This window comes from Debaryomyces hansenii (assembly GCF_000006445.2).
Source record: "Debaryomyces hansenii CBS767 chromosome G complete sequence".
Taxonomy (NCBI): Eukaryota; Fungi; Ascomycota; class Pichiomycetes; order Serinales; family Debaryomycetaceae; genus Debaryomyces; species Debaryomyces hansenii.
Window position 1 is genome coordinate 1,908,278 of NC_006049.2, and position 16,343 is coordinate 1,924,620.

Sequence of the window (16,343 nt, forward strand, 5' to 3'; positions counted from 1 at the left end):
GCAATGGATAGTAGAGCATATAGGAAAATACATAGAGAATTAGTAGACGAAAATGGCTAAAGGTACCAGGGGCAAACCTTCAGTTATCAGGCCATCGTACGACGATGATTCAGGATCGGATGGAGAGCTTGCCAATGTGTTACAGGCGCGAGATGAGCCATCCGATGGCGATGACGATGACATGGACAGCATTTCATTTGGGGCATTAAACGCAGCACAACGGAAATTGGATCAAAAAGCGAGCAAAAAGAAGGGAGGAAAGGCCCAGAGGAGGAGGAGTGATGGAGATCGCGACAACAGCGATGACAGTGATGGTGATTCTGATGGCTCGGAGGAAGAAGGAGACTTTTTTGAGACGAGCGATGACAATGATCAAGGATATAATAAGGGCAAATCAAGTGGTAGGAACCCACGGAAACAGGTACAGAAGAAGAAGAGCAAGCATGCACCCTCGGAGTCCTCGTCTAAGAGGCCAGTGTCGAAAGTCCGTGATATCGGGGGTTTGGAAAGCAAAAGTATGTACAGAGACATAAGATTTGACCCTGCGTACGGTAAGGCCAACTTGGACGAGGTTCGTAAGAACTACTCGTTTTTGGACGACTATAGACAGCAAGAGGTTCAGGAAATGGAGCAGGTTCTCAAGAAAGACAGGAACTTATCGCACTTCAACAAGCAGAAGCTTGAATTTAAAGTCCAGTCGTTGAAATCGAGATTAGATACGTTGAATAACAGAGATTTGGAAAATAAGATCCTCTCGGAGCACAAGAAGGAACAACTAGCCAAATTCAAGAGCGGCAGCCAAGCCAATCCATACTTCTTGAAGAAGTCCGATAAAAGGAAATTAATCCAAAAGGCTAAGTTCGACAACATGAAGACGTCTCAAAGAGAAAAGGTCATGGAGCGTAAGAGAAAGAGAAGATTAGGAAAGGAATTTAAGGAATTAGAATTCAATCGTCATTAGTATATATATAGTTAATTAATTAACAGACAAACAAATACTATACTAGCTATATAACAAGATAATTAACAAATAAAATAATAATAGTGACAGAAGCAACTAAACACCCATGGTAGGATATCTCTAATATATGCCTAAGTAGATTTGGCGTTTTCCTTAGCCGCCCAGTCCTCGTACGAACCAACGTAGTTACCTCTCTTCTTGTAACCGAACGTATCGGCCAATTCCTCAGCGGCGGTCGATCTGACACCCGCTAAGCAATAAAAGATCAATTCTTTATCCTTGCTTGGTTTATCAAACCCAAAATTATCGTTGAATTCTTCCGGACTTAAATCTAATGCACCTGGTGATGACTTGAATGGAATATTAATCGCATTAGGAATGTGGCCATCTTCATATTCAACTGGTTCTCTGACATCCACAATCAAAGAATCTGGATGCGCCGATGGATTATTAATGATCTCTTTGACATTTTCGTACTTATATAATTTGGCTTCGGGCGATGTACTCAACACGCTATATAATCTTGATTGACTTAAAAGTTGATTGGAAAATTGTTTTGGGATATGATTCTTTGGTAATCTGTATGCGATCGACAAATTAATTGTATTTCTCGTTAATACGTTCCTGGCAATTGGGCCAGCTGATTGCTTCAAGGTTCTCAATGTAAACATTTCTTCTGGTATGTATCTGAATCAACTATTCCTTGTTAATTGTTTTATAAAAACTAACAAATCTTCCTTCTTTTCAGACTCAAATTTAATGTGGTCGTGTACACGAGAAAACTAAACCAAGGCTGGATAAATTTATATATTTAATCTAAATATGTGTTGAAACCGTATTTTAATCCTAAACAACTTCTAGAAATAACAAATAAAAAAAGTAATAGTAATAATAATAAATAACGAAAAGTAAAATGTAAAAACTTCGTAACATCATAAAGTGTTGAACTTCACAATTCTTGAATCAAATTCAATCTCTAGAATAAACCTTCGATTTCACCATCATCATTGACCTCGACGTTCATGAAACCACAGTGAGTAGGTAAACCAGGAATTGTCTGGATCTCAGCAGCTAATGCGTATAAATAACCAGCACCAATGGAAGCCCTGACATCTCTAATAGGGAATTTGAAACCAGTTGGAACACCCTTTAAGGCCGCATCATGAGATAACGAGTATTGAGTTTTTGCAATACAGATTGGTAAATTACCGAACCCTTGCTTGGTGTAGGTTTCGATCTTCTTTTGGGCTTCTGGCAAAAATTCGACTTCACCGGCTCCGTACATTTCCTTAGCAATGGCACTGATTTTATCTTCAACTGATTTTTCAGATTCATACAAGAACTTGAAATGCTTGTCTTGAGAGTTACAGGCTTCAATAATACCTTGACCTAATTCAACAGCACCCTTACCACCTTCTTCCCAATGGTTGGAGACGATAGCATCAACAGCACCAGCCTTTAATGATTCTTCCTTGATAACTTCGTGTTCGCTATCAGTGTCTGAAGACATCTTATTGATAGCAACAACGACTGGTAAACCATATGCCTTGGCATTAGAAATATGCTTGGCCAAGTTGGAACAACCGGTTCTCAATAACTCAACGTTCTCTTGAGTGTATTCTGGAGCCAATGCAGCGCCGGCTTTAACTTCTGGACCACCACCATGAACCTTCAAGGCACGAACAGTAGCAACAATAACAATACAGTCTGGAACTAAACCTGATGAACGACATTTAATATTGATGAATCTTTCACCGCCCATTGTGAAATCGAAACCGGCTTCGGTGACAACGTAACCTTCTTGTTCTTTTCTTTCCTCTGGAGATAAGCTTGGAGAAGTACCTGCCAATTTCAATGCCATCTTATCAGCTAAAATAGAAGAAGCACCAATTGAAATATTAGCAAAAGGACCAGCGTGGACGAAGACAGGAGTACCTTCTAAGGTTTGCATAATATTTGGTTTAATTGCATCTTTCAATAATGCAGTCAAAGCACCAGCACAACCGATGTCTTCACAAGTGATTGGAACACCAGCCTTAGACGAAGCAATAACCATATTACCTAATCTTTCACGTAAATCTTGTAAGGAATTGGCTAATGCTAAAATGGCCATACATTCAGATGCAACTGAAATGTCGAAACCAGTTTGTCTGGTCATACCTCTTTCAGTTGGTGCTTCACCAATGGTAACACCTCTCAAGAATCTATCGTTACAGTCAACAACTCTTCTCCAAGTAATGGTATCAGGATCAATGTCTAATCTAACAAATTGAGCAACTTCTTCTTCAGTTAATTCATTTGGATCAGTCTTATTGATACCTAACTTTTCTAATCTTTTTAACATACAGGTTGGGAATTTTCTAGAACCCTTCTTGGCTGGAACCAATCTTTTGTATAATGGACCGTCCTTTTGAGTGTTTTCATGGAACATTCTTGTGTCAATTGCAGCAGCTAATAAGTTATTGGCCATAGAAATAGCATGAATATCACCAGTAACGTGCATATTAAATTCATCCATAGGAATAACTTGAGAGTAACCACCACCAGCAGCACCACCTTTAATTCCGAAAGTTGGACCCATAGATGGTTGTCTCACATTGGCAAAGACGTTTTTGTTCAAATGCGCACCTAAGGCTTGAGCTAAACCAACAGTGGTTGTAGACTTTCCTTCACCTAATGGAGTTGGAGTAATACCCGTGACTAAGACATATTTACCATTTTTCTTGTTTTCTAAACGCTTCAAAATATCTAAGGAAACCTTAGCCTTGTAAGAACCAAACAATTCTAATTCGTTGTCTAAGATACCGGCTTCATAAGCAACTTCATCGATCTTTTTAGGTTGCTGAGCTCTTGAAATTTCGTAATCAGAAGGAACTGGCGTTTGTAAGTTCAATTTCAATGGGTTGGTGAACTTTGGAGTTTCATTGTTTTTGGCATAGTGTTTCTTGGCAGCAATAATAACGTTGTCCAACAAAGTTGCAACAGTCATTGGGCCAACACCACCTGGAACTGGAGTCAATTTAGATGCCTTTGCGGAACATGATTCAAAATCACAGTCACCAACCATTCTAGAACCGGACTTCTTTGAAGCATCTGAAATGAAGTTGGTTCCAACATCAATAACAACAGCGCCTTCCTTTAACCATTCACCTCTGACAAAACCTGCTTTACCTATAGCCGCAACAACAATGTCAGCGTGCGATAAGAAAGCTTCGACTTGGTTTTGAGGAGTTTGGGAATGCAAAGTGGTAACGGTAGCATTAGCTCTGGTCAACAAGTTGGCAATTGGTTTACCAACAATGTCAGATCTACCTAATACGACGGCATTAGCTCCTGCGATTTGAACTTGGGATTGGGCTAATAATTCCATAATACCTTTAGGGGTACATGGTAAGTAATGTGGGTTACCACCTTTCTTGCTTAATTCACCAGCATTGAATGGACCAAATCCATCAACATCTTTATCTGCCAAAACTGCACTAGTAACAACAGCTTCATCTAAATGATCTGGGATAGGTAATTGAACTAAAATACCATCGACAGATTGTGACTCATTCAATTTTTGAATTTGATTTATTAATTCAAATTGAGTGATTGTTTCTGGTAAATTGATAATATTACACTCAACGGACGCCTCTTCTGCTGCCTTTAATTTCATTCTAACATATGTAGAAGAATCGGCTCTAGAACCAACTTGAATAATAGTCAATGTTGGCTTGAAATCCTTATGTTGGGATTGAATTTGGTCAATTTCTGCATGAATTTTGGTACGAACCTGTAAAGCAATAGCCTTACCATCGATTAACTGAGCAACCATTTTATTAAATTAAGCTTAGAGAGTGTAAGATTCTACTGAATAAAATGAAAAATATCATCGTCAACATTTATCAGCTTGCTGAACCATACATAATGACTCGCGAAAAAAAAAAATAATAACGTAAGGCCGAGTCGATTTTTCACTTGCCAATTCCGATGAAGCATATCTCCGAACTGATATTGATAAAAGCCTACAGTAGATACACGTCAAACAGTATATCTAATGAAACACGTCGTGAAAACTTTATTATGCACTAAATAAATTCCGTAACTCATTCATAGATTCCACAGAATCAACACTATAGTTTCTAACCTTGAATTTCGAATTGAGTCCCTGCAAAACATCCCCAGGACCTAAATTTATAACATCGGTTACATTGTTTGTTACTAGGTATTCCATTGACTTTGTCCATTGAACAGGTTTCGAATTGGCCCTTATCGTGCATGTAAATGGATCAGGTGATACCTCACCTTGCAAGTTTGCAACTATAGGTTTTGTAGGCTTTTGTAGAGGTGTAGCTAATTGTAATAATTTAGGCTCTATTTCATGCAAAATCGTATTATGAAACGGGATCTTGACCGGCAATTTGACTGTCTTCAATATTTTCTTTGATTCACTATTTATCTCAGCTATAGTCTTATCAATTTTTGACGACTTGCCCGACAAAACTATTTGCTGGTACGAGTTGACGTTTGCGAGCACTTCCGCCTCCTGACTCATCAAGAGAATTTCGGTAAAAAAACTGGGCTTGAACATCAACGCAACCATCGAATAATCGTTGTTGGTAACCAACTCTTCCATTAACCGTCCTCTTTCTCGTACTAGCCTTATTGCTCCGGTCAAGTCCAACACTCCCGCAAGCAAGAGAGCTGTATATTCACCTAGCGAATGGCCTAACAAAAACTTCACCTTATCATTCTGGGGTAAATCAATACCGTATTCCTTGCGTATTATCTCACATATTATGTAGGTTGTTGCCAATATCGCTGGCTGTGCATTAGAGGTGTGTATGAGCCATTCCTTTCCGAATCCTACTTGGCTATTCAACAATTTATCACTAAATTTTTCGTTCAAACTTTCATCGATGATCTCAAGACTGTCTTGGAAATGATGCTGGAATTTCGCATACGGAACTAATAACCCATCCTTGATAATCCCTTGTCCAGGGCATGTAATTGCATATACACATGCCTTGTTAGTTGATGATAACCATCTTGGCCCCACCCATAAGGTCCTTTGACATTGAGCTGCTGATTTAAACATTCCCTCCGATTGTACTGGTGTATTTCCGTTCGGTCTGTGAAATTTTGTCGCTTTTTAATGCATTAAATCTCTCACTATACAATCACTGAATGTGCCTTGACGAAAAATCCTAGCGATAACTGAATGACTTTCGCGACTCAATCGTTCCCGTCCTCCGCTAAATTTCATCACACGTTTACAGTGAGGTTGCGAACATCGTGCCATATTTTCGTAGGTGGATTCTACCATACTTATTTGCCTTTACTACTTCAACATCGTTCAAATGTCACTAAGATGTTATCAATTTTTTACTCTTGCAATTTGTTTCGTCGTTTGATACACTCGTAACAATATATATATGCGTACAACTATATATGGGGTTTGCAGAAGATATCTATTAGTGGGTGCAAAAAGTTAATGTACTAACATAGTGACTCTTGAGCACGCAAGCCCAATATTCTTCACAGCAATCGGCAAATAAGTTAGGCAAGGCTCGCACCAAATTTTGTGAAAACGAGGAACCTCGCCAATTAAAATGAAAATCGCTCACTAATTCGCTAAGGGCGGAGTGCGGTAAATTCGACGATGTCCGCCGCGAAGGAGTGTTGTTTTTCGATGAAATTATAATTGTGGACAGAAAAACTTGTAAACTTAATTATAACTAACGACAAACCAGATTGGATATTGTTGAATATTTACACAGAATATGTCAGAACTTAAGAACGCTAAAGATACACTTGTTGCATCCCTTTTTGAACTTTCTAAGGCTGCACAAGATGCAGCAACCGCAACTGTCAATTTTTACAAAGCATCGTCAAATGAAAACCTTAATGGAGAATCATTAAACAGTTTGGCGTCTACATTGAACAATATTGCTACTAGCACATCTGCTGCTGTTCCGGAAGTGGAGGAAGCATCTTCTCCAGTGGCATCTGCTGGTGCTGCTTCTGGTGCTCTGGTGGCCACTAATGGTGGTGAGACTCAACCAGAAGAAAAGAAAAAGAGAAAGAAGGTTGAAAAAGACCCTAATGCGCCAAAGAAGCCATTGACGATTTATTTTGCCTACTCATTCTACACTCGTGATCAAATCCGTCAAGAAAGAGCCAAGCAAGGTTTGAGTCCTTTATCGGCCTCCGAATTGAACGAAATAATCAAGGAACGTTGGAGCTCGATCAGTCCTGAAGAAAAGTCTAAATGGCAAAGCAAATATCAAAATGAATTGCAGCAATACAATATTTTGAGGGATGCATACAAGGCTGGTAAGCCAGATGTTGGCCAGATCGAACCAAAGTCAATCGAGCAAATTACCGTTCCTACAATTGAGCCTGTAAAGAAGGCTAAATCTGAGTCAAAGAAACGTAAATCCGAATCAAAGAAACTGGATGATGCTGAAAAATCTGAGAAGACTGAGAAGGAACCCAAAAAGTCTAAAAAGTCTAAGAAATCAGAAAAATCGGAAAAATCCTAGATTAATAAGTTCGTTTCTTGCTCTTTCGTTTCTCGTTTGTATTTAATCAATACTTTTAATAATTGTATTATTATTGTTGTCTAGTGTATTTATTTAATTTTTATGTCAATATTTTTAACACCATTGTATTACTATAAATTCTGTATATTCTTGTATGTCAAATTCCTACTATACATATTAATGGCCTTGTTTCTTCTGCTTCGTGATATGTGCACGTAAAACCTTTTGTCTATCACGTAATGACAACTTCTGCTTACCTTGCACAGATTTTTTATGAATCATCATAACGAAATTCTTCTTTCTTGCCTTCTCTCTATTAGTAGTAGAATGAGGAGCGTCTCTCTTACCTCTTCTAGAACCAAACTTCTCACGGTCGTCTTTACCTTCTCTAGCTACAGCAATTCTTTCTTCACGTAATTGTTTGTATTTGATTTTGCCAACCAATGTTGTCGAATCGACCTCTTCTTCATTGGGCTTAATACCCAATGCCTTTTCAACACCTGCTTGGACTTTCAATTCCTCTAATTTTGCGAAATCTGCTGGAGTTAATATTCTGCTCGACAATAATTCAGCCATTGCTTTTTCTGCATCTATAGCTTCTTCTTTCTTTTCGTCTACCTCTTCTGCCTTCTTTAACTTCTTAGCAGGTCTATCTTTTTCATCATCATCATCTTCGTCCGAAGAAAGATCCAATTCTGAGTCCTCTTCATCCACTGGTTTAGCATCATCCTCTTTGACATCTTTTTCATCTTCAGAGTCACTGATATCATACTCCTTGTCAGATTCGACTGTAACCCAGTCACCCTCAATATCGCTTACATCACCTTGTTCTACTTCCCAATTTTCTAAGTTGTTTTCATCATCTTCTTCACCATTTGCATGTTCTTTCTTCCATTTGGCCAATAACTCAATACCAGGAATAGACGTGACAACGGAACTTTCAACACCGAATTGTGGTGCTTTATTCTTTTCGCCGACTTGTAATCCCATACTAGCTGTCTTACCTCTATCTTTCTTTAACAACATTTGTGGTGCAACTTCCCTATATAAAGTAATCAAAGATCTAGCAGCCAGCATAACTGCCTTTGCTTTAGATCCCTTATATTCGGTTAAATCTTGTAATAACGTAGGATCGATGGCCAATGGTGCTCTTGATAAGATCTCCCTAATAGTATTAATACCCGCTGAAGCAACTTCTGTTGCAACACCATCACTAACGAACTCGTCGGCAATCTTACGAACAACAGTCGAAATTGATTCTGGTGGAACCAAATCATGGGATGCTTGCGCAGCAGCAGCCATAATTTGAGTAACGTTTCTTTGTTTTGGAGTCAAGTACTTCAAAAAGAATGAATATATTCCAAGTACAGTCAACTTATGTGTACCAATTAATCTGGAAATCAAGTTCATGAACAAAATTTTTTGATCTAAGTCAAACCTATTAGAATTCTTTCCACTTAAATGCCTTGCAAATAACTGCTCTGCGAACCCTTGGGGATCTCTTAACAAATGAATAGCCGAGAAATTCAAATATGTTGTAGCATTTTTGGCATTGCTTTTCTTTTTCATTGTTTTAACTGCTTGCTCTAATTTTTTAGTCTTCTTAAGCGATTTCTTTTGGACTTGAAATCTATGTTTCAAGGCTCCCATATCGAACTTTTCGTCATCTGAACTATCATCTTCAAAATTTTCTTCTCTTTCTTTATCAGCACCCAAAAAGAACTTCGTCCCGGCAACAGCAACCTTAACATCAGGATGCAAAGCCGCTTGGGTCATGATTTCTACTGTTCTCGAATCATCCCAGATACCTCTTCTCCATAATTCTCTAGTTAATTTTGTGGCCCATAATCCCTGGGCATCTCTTTGCTCTAACAAATTGAATAATAAAGCTTGAGTAGATCTGTTTAACTTCTGGTTCTTGGAACTAGTATTTACCGATTTTAAAAGTGAAATCAATGTACTGTAAATTTGATGCCTTAAAGCTTTGATATGTTGGCCACTCACTGAAGCAGCAGATGAGTTACTATATGCGGATAACAATGGAAAAATTGTTTGAATTAAGGATTCTGCCGAAACAATACCCTTGTTTCTTAACATGGTTAAACATTGAATAATTTTTTCTCTCAATTCCGGTGATAAATCTCTATGGTTATTCAATAAAAGATTCTTCAATTCGTCTGGATAGTTACTTGTTTCCTTTGGATAACAATCACATACTGCTGAAACGAAACCAATCAACTCTCCAAACTCAGTGCCCTTACTAGCTCCTGAAGGGTTCATTAAAAAGATATCTCTCAAGGATTCATAATGAGAATATTGCTGTACAAATTCTTCATAATATGATTCTGGATCACGACGAACAACATTTTGTAACAAAATAATGTTAGTTGGTAATATAGCAGCTCTTCTTCTTTTACCCATGTCTAAATATTTATACTTTTAAAAGCTATTCAATCCTTTTCTTTCTCCAGTATATTTCTTAGTATTTATTTTATTCCTCATCCCATCGCACTAACAAAAAAAAATTGCGACAAAAAAAATTAGTCGCGGGCTTAGAACCATTGATAACAAAAACTTGTATCTATTCACTATATATACTACATACTATATCCCAATTTTACCAGCCTTATTATCATCAAACAAATCACCAAGTGTTGCATAGTTGATCTTCTTCGAGAATGACTTCTTTGAAAGCATTCTTTTTGCGCTATCAGCCGCAGTTAATGGTTCACCGGTGGCTTCGTCAACACCTATGCCTGTTAACGCATCATTAATACCCATTTCATTAACAAAATCACCGTCAATACCTTCGACGCCTGAATTTTTGCCTTGGCGACGTTTCTTGCGATTTGCACCTGAGGTATTACCAGTTAACTCATCTGTTTCTTGTTTTAAGCGCTTCTTCTCCTGGGCAACAATAAAGTCGTGGTTTAAACCGGTCCATAACCTTTCTTTGAGTTTATATTCATCCTCTGTCAATAAGAAATGATCCAATTCTGAATCATCAAGGTCGTCGAATTCCTTAGGGTCTGACGATATCTTGGATAGTAAGTCCTGGGTCTTGGGTAAATTCTTTACCAAATTACGAGGTTTGTCTAGATCAATTTTTTCTTCTTCGTCTGTAGTTCTTTGTAATTCGGATGGTATCATATACATGGAGTTTTGTAAGCTTTTTTTTTGATTTTGAATAATTCTGGCTAATTGCTCTGATATTTCATTTTCCAGTAAATCGCAATCCTTCAAAATTGTCTTCAAAAGTTTATCCTTTTTAGATTGCTGATTTTTGAGTCGACTATCTTCTATTATATCCTGTAAGTCTTGCTTTCTTGTTGATCCTTCCTCAGAGACATCGTCACTGTCATAATCGGGTGTGTTGTCCCTACTTTTAGCTAATTCTTCAAACTTCTTTAATGCGGCTTCTTTATCTTTTAATTGTTTGGCTAACTTCAACTCCAAATCACGATTTCTATCAAATGATGGCGGATTGGAAACTTCGGTATCTAGGGACTCCCTAAATGATTCAACTGTCAACTCACCAGATTTGGTCTTCTTGAATTCATTCAATCTACGTTGCAAAGTTTCTTCTGCAACATGCGCTACTGCAACTATTTCCGCATGTGTTCTTCTGAAATTATTCATTCTAGCTGCTAATAAAACACAAGCCCCTGCCACCCCTGCAGGACGTCTACCTTCATGGATCCAATCATTTGCCATTCTCTGCGCTAACTTCACTGCATCCTTAATAACTTTACTGTTTTGATCACGAAAGTTTAGTTTCTCAGCGAAATGTTGAATGAAAAGGGACGGGTCTGCCAACGGCAACGACGTTATATGTAACGTTTTAACCATCTTCAAAAATGTTGCACCTAACGAATATACTGAAATTTGCAAACGTGAACTAAAGTCTATCAACATATGATGCGTTTTTTCCTTTCTACATGCAACATACAAACAAGCTGCAAGAACATTCTGCGATCTCCTACCCTGAACAAAATTGTTGGTTAATGCTAATCTGAACCATGCACCTGCTGCATCTGCAATATAATCGGGTATTTTTAAAGCTGTTGCAATCCTTCTAATCTTCTTTTTTCCGTTCGCTAACGTTTGTTCCCTACTTTCCATCGCATTTTGTCTGCCGTTAAACGTAGCTCTAGCTTGATCTGCACCAACCATAGCCCCCTGGACCATCGCCGCTCCCGATGACGATTCCCCGAACTGTACCTCACTAACAATCGGGTTTTCCACCTGGACTGTTCCACATCTTGAACATGAAATATCTCCCGCTGCCGTATATCTGTCCACTGTAAAATTTGTGTGGCCGCAATTTGGGCACGCATTTTTCTTTGAGTTCTTCATACCTATGTATGCCTAGCTTAGCCTATTAAGTCTTCTTTATTGAATAATTATCACTTATATATATTTATAAACAAGTCTATATAGTATGATAGATTTATTTTCTGCTATTTCTATTTCGGTACACGCACTAAATGTATGCAAAAAAGGTTGATATAGATGCTTAGATATACATTTGAAGGTAGATAAGAATATAAATACAAGATGGTGGCTGGTGTCATAGGTGATGATACACTCAATCAAATAAACAGATTTAGGTTACAGGAATCAACTGAAGTACCAGAAACGACAATTCAGAATGAGGTTTTACAGTATGAAGAAGAGCATGAGATATCCCTATCAGGAAGACTGACTTTATTGGGCAAATTGCCGTACAGTTTGATAATGAAAGTATCTGCATCAGAACCAAGAGATGTTTTACAACTGGAGCGTACTTTATTATCGTTCATTAGGTTTGCAACGTCGTTATTTTTCACAGCATTAGGGATAGTAATAAACTTTAAATTAGATTCCTCAGGGAAAAGCGGGAATAATAAAAAACGACCACCATTCAACAGCTCTACGTATTCCACAGTGGCTTCATTTGTTTTATTTGGCTTGTCGCTTTGCGTGTTGATTATCAGTGGGGTTAATTATTTTATTACTATTCAAAGGTATGCTAAACACAAGATCGAGACCTACAATTTCAATAATATTGCAACGGTAATATGTATGACGTGCATAATTATAACGTTGATCGCTATCAGTATATCGTTAATTATAGAAGGGTACTTAGATGAGTCTATTTAAATTTATAATGCATTATTTAATTCTTGAGTTATTTATGGTGCTTCTTTTTCTTTGATTCATGTATTGAGATGGTTCCTTCATTTGCTTGACGTTTACTTTTGTTAATCTTTCTCTTTTCTCCAAAATTCTCTCTATCCATATCCATGAAAGCTTCTCTCTTTGCAACACTGGTTTTATTCAAAGAGTCCTTGATAACCTTATTATCACTAATATCTTCTATCAAATCCATTTTCTTATTTATTCTCTCTTCAATAGCCAAAATCCTATCTACATCTTTCTCAGCAACTATAGATATAGCATCACCTTTTCTTCCCGCTCTTGCAGTTCTACCAACTCTATGGATGAAATCATCTGCATCTGCAGGTATATCGTAATTAACTACCAATTCAACGGTTGGAATATCTAAACCTCTGGAAGCGACATCAGTTGCGATTAATATTTTAGCGGCCCCCGCTTTGAATCTATGTAATGAATTTGTTCTTTCTGTTTGAGGCATCTCAGAATGCAATGACGCCACTCTAAATTCCAATTTTCTTAAGGTTCTTCTTAACAATTCAGCCGTAGCTGTTCTATTGGTAAATATTATACTCAACGAGTCGCTATATTGCGGTAAATTCAAAATGCTATGTAAATAAGCCTCTTTAACATATGATGGAACAAAAACATACTTGACCAGTAAAGTGGAAGGAATCGCTACCTTATCAACGGTTTCAACTTCATGAATAAAGACAGGCAATTTACCCTTTGGAACTGGCCTATCTTTCAAAGCACGAACAGCATCAGTAACCGTTGCTGTGAATAGCAACGTCTGTCTCTTATCTGTCAGAGGCAAAATATTAAAGCACCTTTCCAAATCACCTCCGAAACTGTTACTCAATAGTCTATCTGCTTCATCTAGAATCAAGTATTTAACCCTCCGTAAACCACAAACTGTATCTTCACCACTATTTAATATATGATCGGCCAATCTACCTGGAGTTGCTACCACAAAATGTGGCCTCCTCTGCAATTCTAAAGCTTGTTTGACTATATCTTCACCACCTACAATGACACTTACCTTGATATTCATTGATGATCCCAAAGCAGCAAATTGTTCAGCTATCTGCAAAGCTAACTCTCTAGTGGGAGTTAAAACAAGCCCATATATTCCCGACGGGTCTTCTGACCACTGAGTAAGCATCGGAGCTGCAAATGCAATTGTTTTACCGCTACCTGTCTTAGCACCTCCAATACAGTCATGGCCTTTGAGAATTTTCGGAATACATGCCGATTGAATAGTCGTTGGTGTATGAATTTTCATTGAGTTCAATGCTTCGGATAACCATTTGGATACCCCGAGTTCTTCGAACGACATCCTTACGATTATTTATATGTTATATATGATATTGTTTTTATGATTAGCTATTTATGGTTCCATCGAGCGGCTTTTAGATATAAAAAAAATTATATGAATTTGATCACGTGTAATATCAATACTTAACAGCTACTGAATAACTACAAGGAAATCCATAAGCAAACTATTTATTGCATAAATGTTAAGTATCAAGAATGCTTATGCATCTATAAGCTTTCGAAGAGGCTTCAGTAAGACCATATGTTGTGGCAATAAACAGAATTTAGAGTCTAACATTAATGACCAATGGTTAAATGACTTGGAAGGCTCAACTGAAGAAGAAATACCAGAGCCAGATTGTGTTATCAGTAAAGTTAGTGAATCAGATAATGACCAATCAAAGGTTAATTATTTGGATAATATAAAGTATAAGCTTTTAGGCGTTGATAGTAAGGGTCTTTCTGATATTCAAATGACATTAAAAGATTATTTTATGGGCAATGAGCACCATACTCACAACGTATTTCATGGCTTCTCGAAGTTTAAGCAAGCCCGTAAAAGTGAACAAAGAACATTTATAGATTTAAAGCTTATCAGAGTAAAGAGTGGTAAAGGTGGTAATGGATCGGCATCGTTTTTTAGAGATGCGTTTAGACCTATGGGACCTCCTGACGGTGGAGATGGTGGTTATGGAGGGAATATATACGTCAATGCGGTTAACAACATTACCTCATTGCATAAGGTCAAAAGGTCGTATGAAGCAAGGGATGGAACTCAAGGTATGGGGAAACAGTTGGATGGTAAAAATGGGGAAGATGTTATTATTGAAGTTCCTGTTGGTACTACTGTTAGATGGGTTCCCGACCCTCTAGAACTCCGGAAATACTTGCAGGAAACCCAGCAAGATTTGGATCAAATCAATTTGAATATTAAGGGTACTGGCCTCAAAAACGATTATATTCAATTTTTTAGAGAGAGTTTCAAACCAGGCGAAGGATGGATTTTCAAGGAGAAGGAAGAAGACTATTTTCTTGAGAGGAAATTTTTCAACGATTTAAATGAAAAAGTCAAAGAATATGACACAGAAATAATAAAAGAAGAATTATATGAAGATAATTTCCCAATGATGGGAATTGATTTCGATAAACCTACTTCTAAACCGGTTTTATTGATTAAGGGAGGAAAAGGAGGTATGGGAAATATGCACTTTTTAACCAAAGATATTAGAAATCCAAAATTTTGTAAAATGGGAAGAGCAGGATTGACTAAGTTTTTCTTACTAGAATTGAAATTAATTGCTGATTTGGGCTTAGTTGGGTTGCCGAATGCCGGTAAATCAACCTTATTAAGGGCCATTTCAAAAGCTAGACCAAGGGTAGGGCACTGGGAATTTACTACTTTACAGCCAACAATAGGAACAATATTCACGTCCATTGATAAGGATCCATTCACAGTTGCCGATATTCCAGGAATAATTAAAGGTGCATCTGAAAATAAAGGTATGGGCCTTGATTTCTTGAGACATATAGAAAGGTCTGGTGGTTTAGTATTTGTAATCTCTTTAGAATCCAAGGACCCAATAAAAGATTTAATGACCTTGATTAATGAAGTGGGACCTAAAAGAATGTCTGCTAAGAAAATATTGGTAGTAGCAACAAAAGCTGATCTAGAACAAAAAATTGACAAGTATAATGATTTGAGGAAATTTATTGAAAGTCAGGATTGGAAAATTGTACCAGTATGCGCAATTCGTGGTGAGAATATTGAAAAGTGTATCAAAATGATGAGTGAAACCGCTCATAAGTAGCCTTGTAAATAAAAAATTTTGTTGGCACTGTCTCAACACTTCGCATATAACTATGCGTAAGCTTATGCTTTGTATATACATGAACTTAGATCTGTCAATAAATGCTTTTCTGAATATGGGTGCGAATTTCTGAGGCATTGAATTAACTTGAACTCTCTTGATATAAAAAGGATAGTAAAAGCATTAAGAGGCTCCAAAATAATAGCACGTCGTATTATCTGGGATCAGGCTTTGTTAGTTTATGAATAAATTCTTGAGTATTTTTAAGTATTTATTTTATTTGTAAATTTAACATTTTTTTCAGTAAATATATAAGAATCCTTCATTTTTAAAAAAAAATTATCTAAAATTTTATTCCAAACTCCATAAGGAACTTTGTTAGAAACACAGTAATGGGAAATCCCTTTGCTTAATTAATATAACATTAATGACAGACATTCAATTATAATTGTATAAATGACTATACAAAGTTTTGCATCTATTAAGGTTTTATGGAATGATACTTTATTTGTTTGATTTCATAAAGAAAATTTATACATATATACATATATAAGACTATATACAAATGTCTTT

General features: G+C 37.1%; 10 protein-coding genes across 10 annotated transcripts; 4 read left to right on the plus strand and 6 right to left on the minus strand. All coding sequences in view use genetic code 12, as the record gives it.

The window, feature by feature from the left end:
• Positions 1-52: 52 nt before the first annotated feature.
• DEHA2G23606g (DEHA2G23606p) lies at positions 53-961 on the plus strand (the record flags this gene model as incomplete). Its single annotated transcript, XM_462566.1, has 1 exon — positions 53-961. The coding sequence occupies one exon, from the start codon at positions 53-55 to the stop codon at positions 959-961; it is 909 nt and encodes a 302-aa protein (XP_462566.1).
• A 131-nt stretch (positions 962-1,092) lies between these two features.
• DEHA2G23628g (DEHA2G23628p) lies at positions 1,093-1,632 on the minus strand (the record flags this gene model as incomplete). The annotated part of the gene is made up of 1 exon (XM_462567.1): positions 1,093-1,632. One exon carries the CDS (start codon positions 1,630-1,632, stop codon positions 1,093-1,095), a length of 540 nt encoding a protein of 179 aa, XP_462567.1.
• A 305-nt stretch (positions 1,633-1,937) lies between these two features.
• Positions 1,938-4,778, minus strand: DEHA2G23650g (DEHA2G23650p; the record flags this gene model as incomplete). The annotated part of the gene is made up of 1 exon (XM_462568.1): positions 1,938-4,778. The coding sequence occupies one exon, from the start codon at positions 4,776-4,778 to the stop codon at positions 1,938-1,940; it is 2,841 nt and encodes a 946-aa protein (XP_462568.1).
• A 246-nt stretch (positions 4,779-5,024) lies between these two features.
• DEHA2G23672g (DEHA2G23672p) lies at positions 5,025-6,041 on the minus strand (the record flags this gene model as incomplete). The annotated part of the gene is made up of 1 exon (XM_462569.1): positions 5,025-6,041. One exon carries the CDS (start codon positions 6,039-6,041, stop codon positions 5,025-5,027), a length of 1,017 nt encoding a protein of 338 aa, XP_462569.1.
• Positions 6,042-6,726: 685 nt separating this feature from the next.
• On the plus strand, positions 6,727-7,488 carry DEHA2G23694g (DEHA2G23694p; the record flags this gene model as incomplete). Its single annotated transcript, XM_462570.1, has 1 exon — positions 6,727-7,488. The coding sequence occupies one exon, from the start codon at positions 6,727-6,729 to the stop codon at positions 7,486-7,488; it is 762 nt and encodes a 253-aa protein (XP_462570.2).
• A 177-nt stretch (positions 7,489-7,665) lies between these two features.
• Positions 7,666-9,909, minus strand: DEHA2G23716g (DEHA2G23716p; the record flags this gene model as incomplete). Its single annotated transcript, XM_002777687.1, has 1 exon — positions 7,666-9,909. One exon carries the CDS (start codon positions 9,907-9,909, stop codon positions 7,666-7,668), a length of 2,244 nt encoding a protein of 747 aa, XP_002777733.1.
• A 183-nt stretch (positions 9,910-10,092) lies between these two features.
• DEHA2G23738g (DEHA2G23738p) lies at positions 10,093-11,844 on the minus strand (the record flags this gene model as incomplete). Its single annotated transcript, XM_462571.1, has 1 exon — positions 10,093-11,844. One exon carries the CDS (start codon positions 11,842-11,844, stop codon positions 10,093-10,095), a length of 1,752 nt encoding a protein of 583 aa, XP_462571.2.
• A 201-nt stretch (positions 11,845-12,045) lies between these two features.
• Positions 12,046-12,630, plus strand: DEHA2G23760g (DEHA2G23760p; the record flags this gene model as incomplete). The annotated part of the gene is made up of 1 exon (XM_462572.1): positions 12,046-12,630. One exon carries the CDS (start codon positions 12,046-12,048, stop codon positions 12,628-12,630), a length of 585 nt encoding a protein of 194 aa, XP_462572.2.
• Positions 12,631-12,658: 28 nt separating this feature from the next.
• On the minus strand, positions 12,659-13,984 carry DEHA2G23782g (DEHA2G23782p; the record flags this gene model as incomplete). The annotated part of the gene is made up of 1 exon (XM_462573.1): positions 12,659-13,984. The coding sequence occupies one exon, from the start codon at positions 13,982-13,984 to the stop codon at positions 12,659-12,661; it is 1,326 nt and encodes a 441-aa protein (XP_462573.2).
• A 178-nt stretch (positions 13,985-14,162) lies between these two features.
• On the plus strand, positions 14,163-15,770 carry DEHA2G23804g (DEHA2G23804p; the record flags this gene model as incomplete). The annotated part of the gene is made up of 1 exon (XM_462574.1): positions 14,163-15,770. The coding sequence occupies one exon, from the start codon at positions 14,163-14,165 to the stop codon at positions 15,768-15,770; it is 1,608 nt and encodes a 535-aa protein (XP_462574.1).
• Positions 15,771-16,343: the final 573 nt, after the last annotated feature.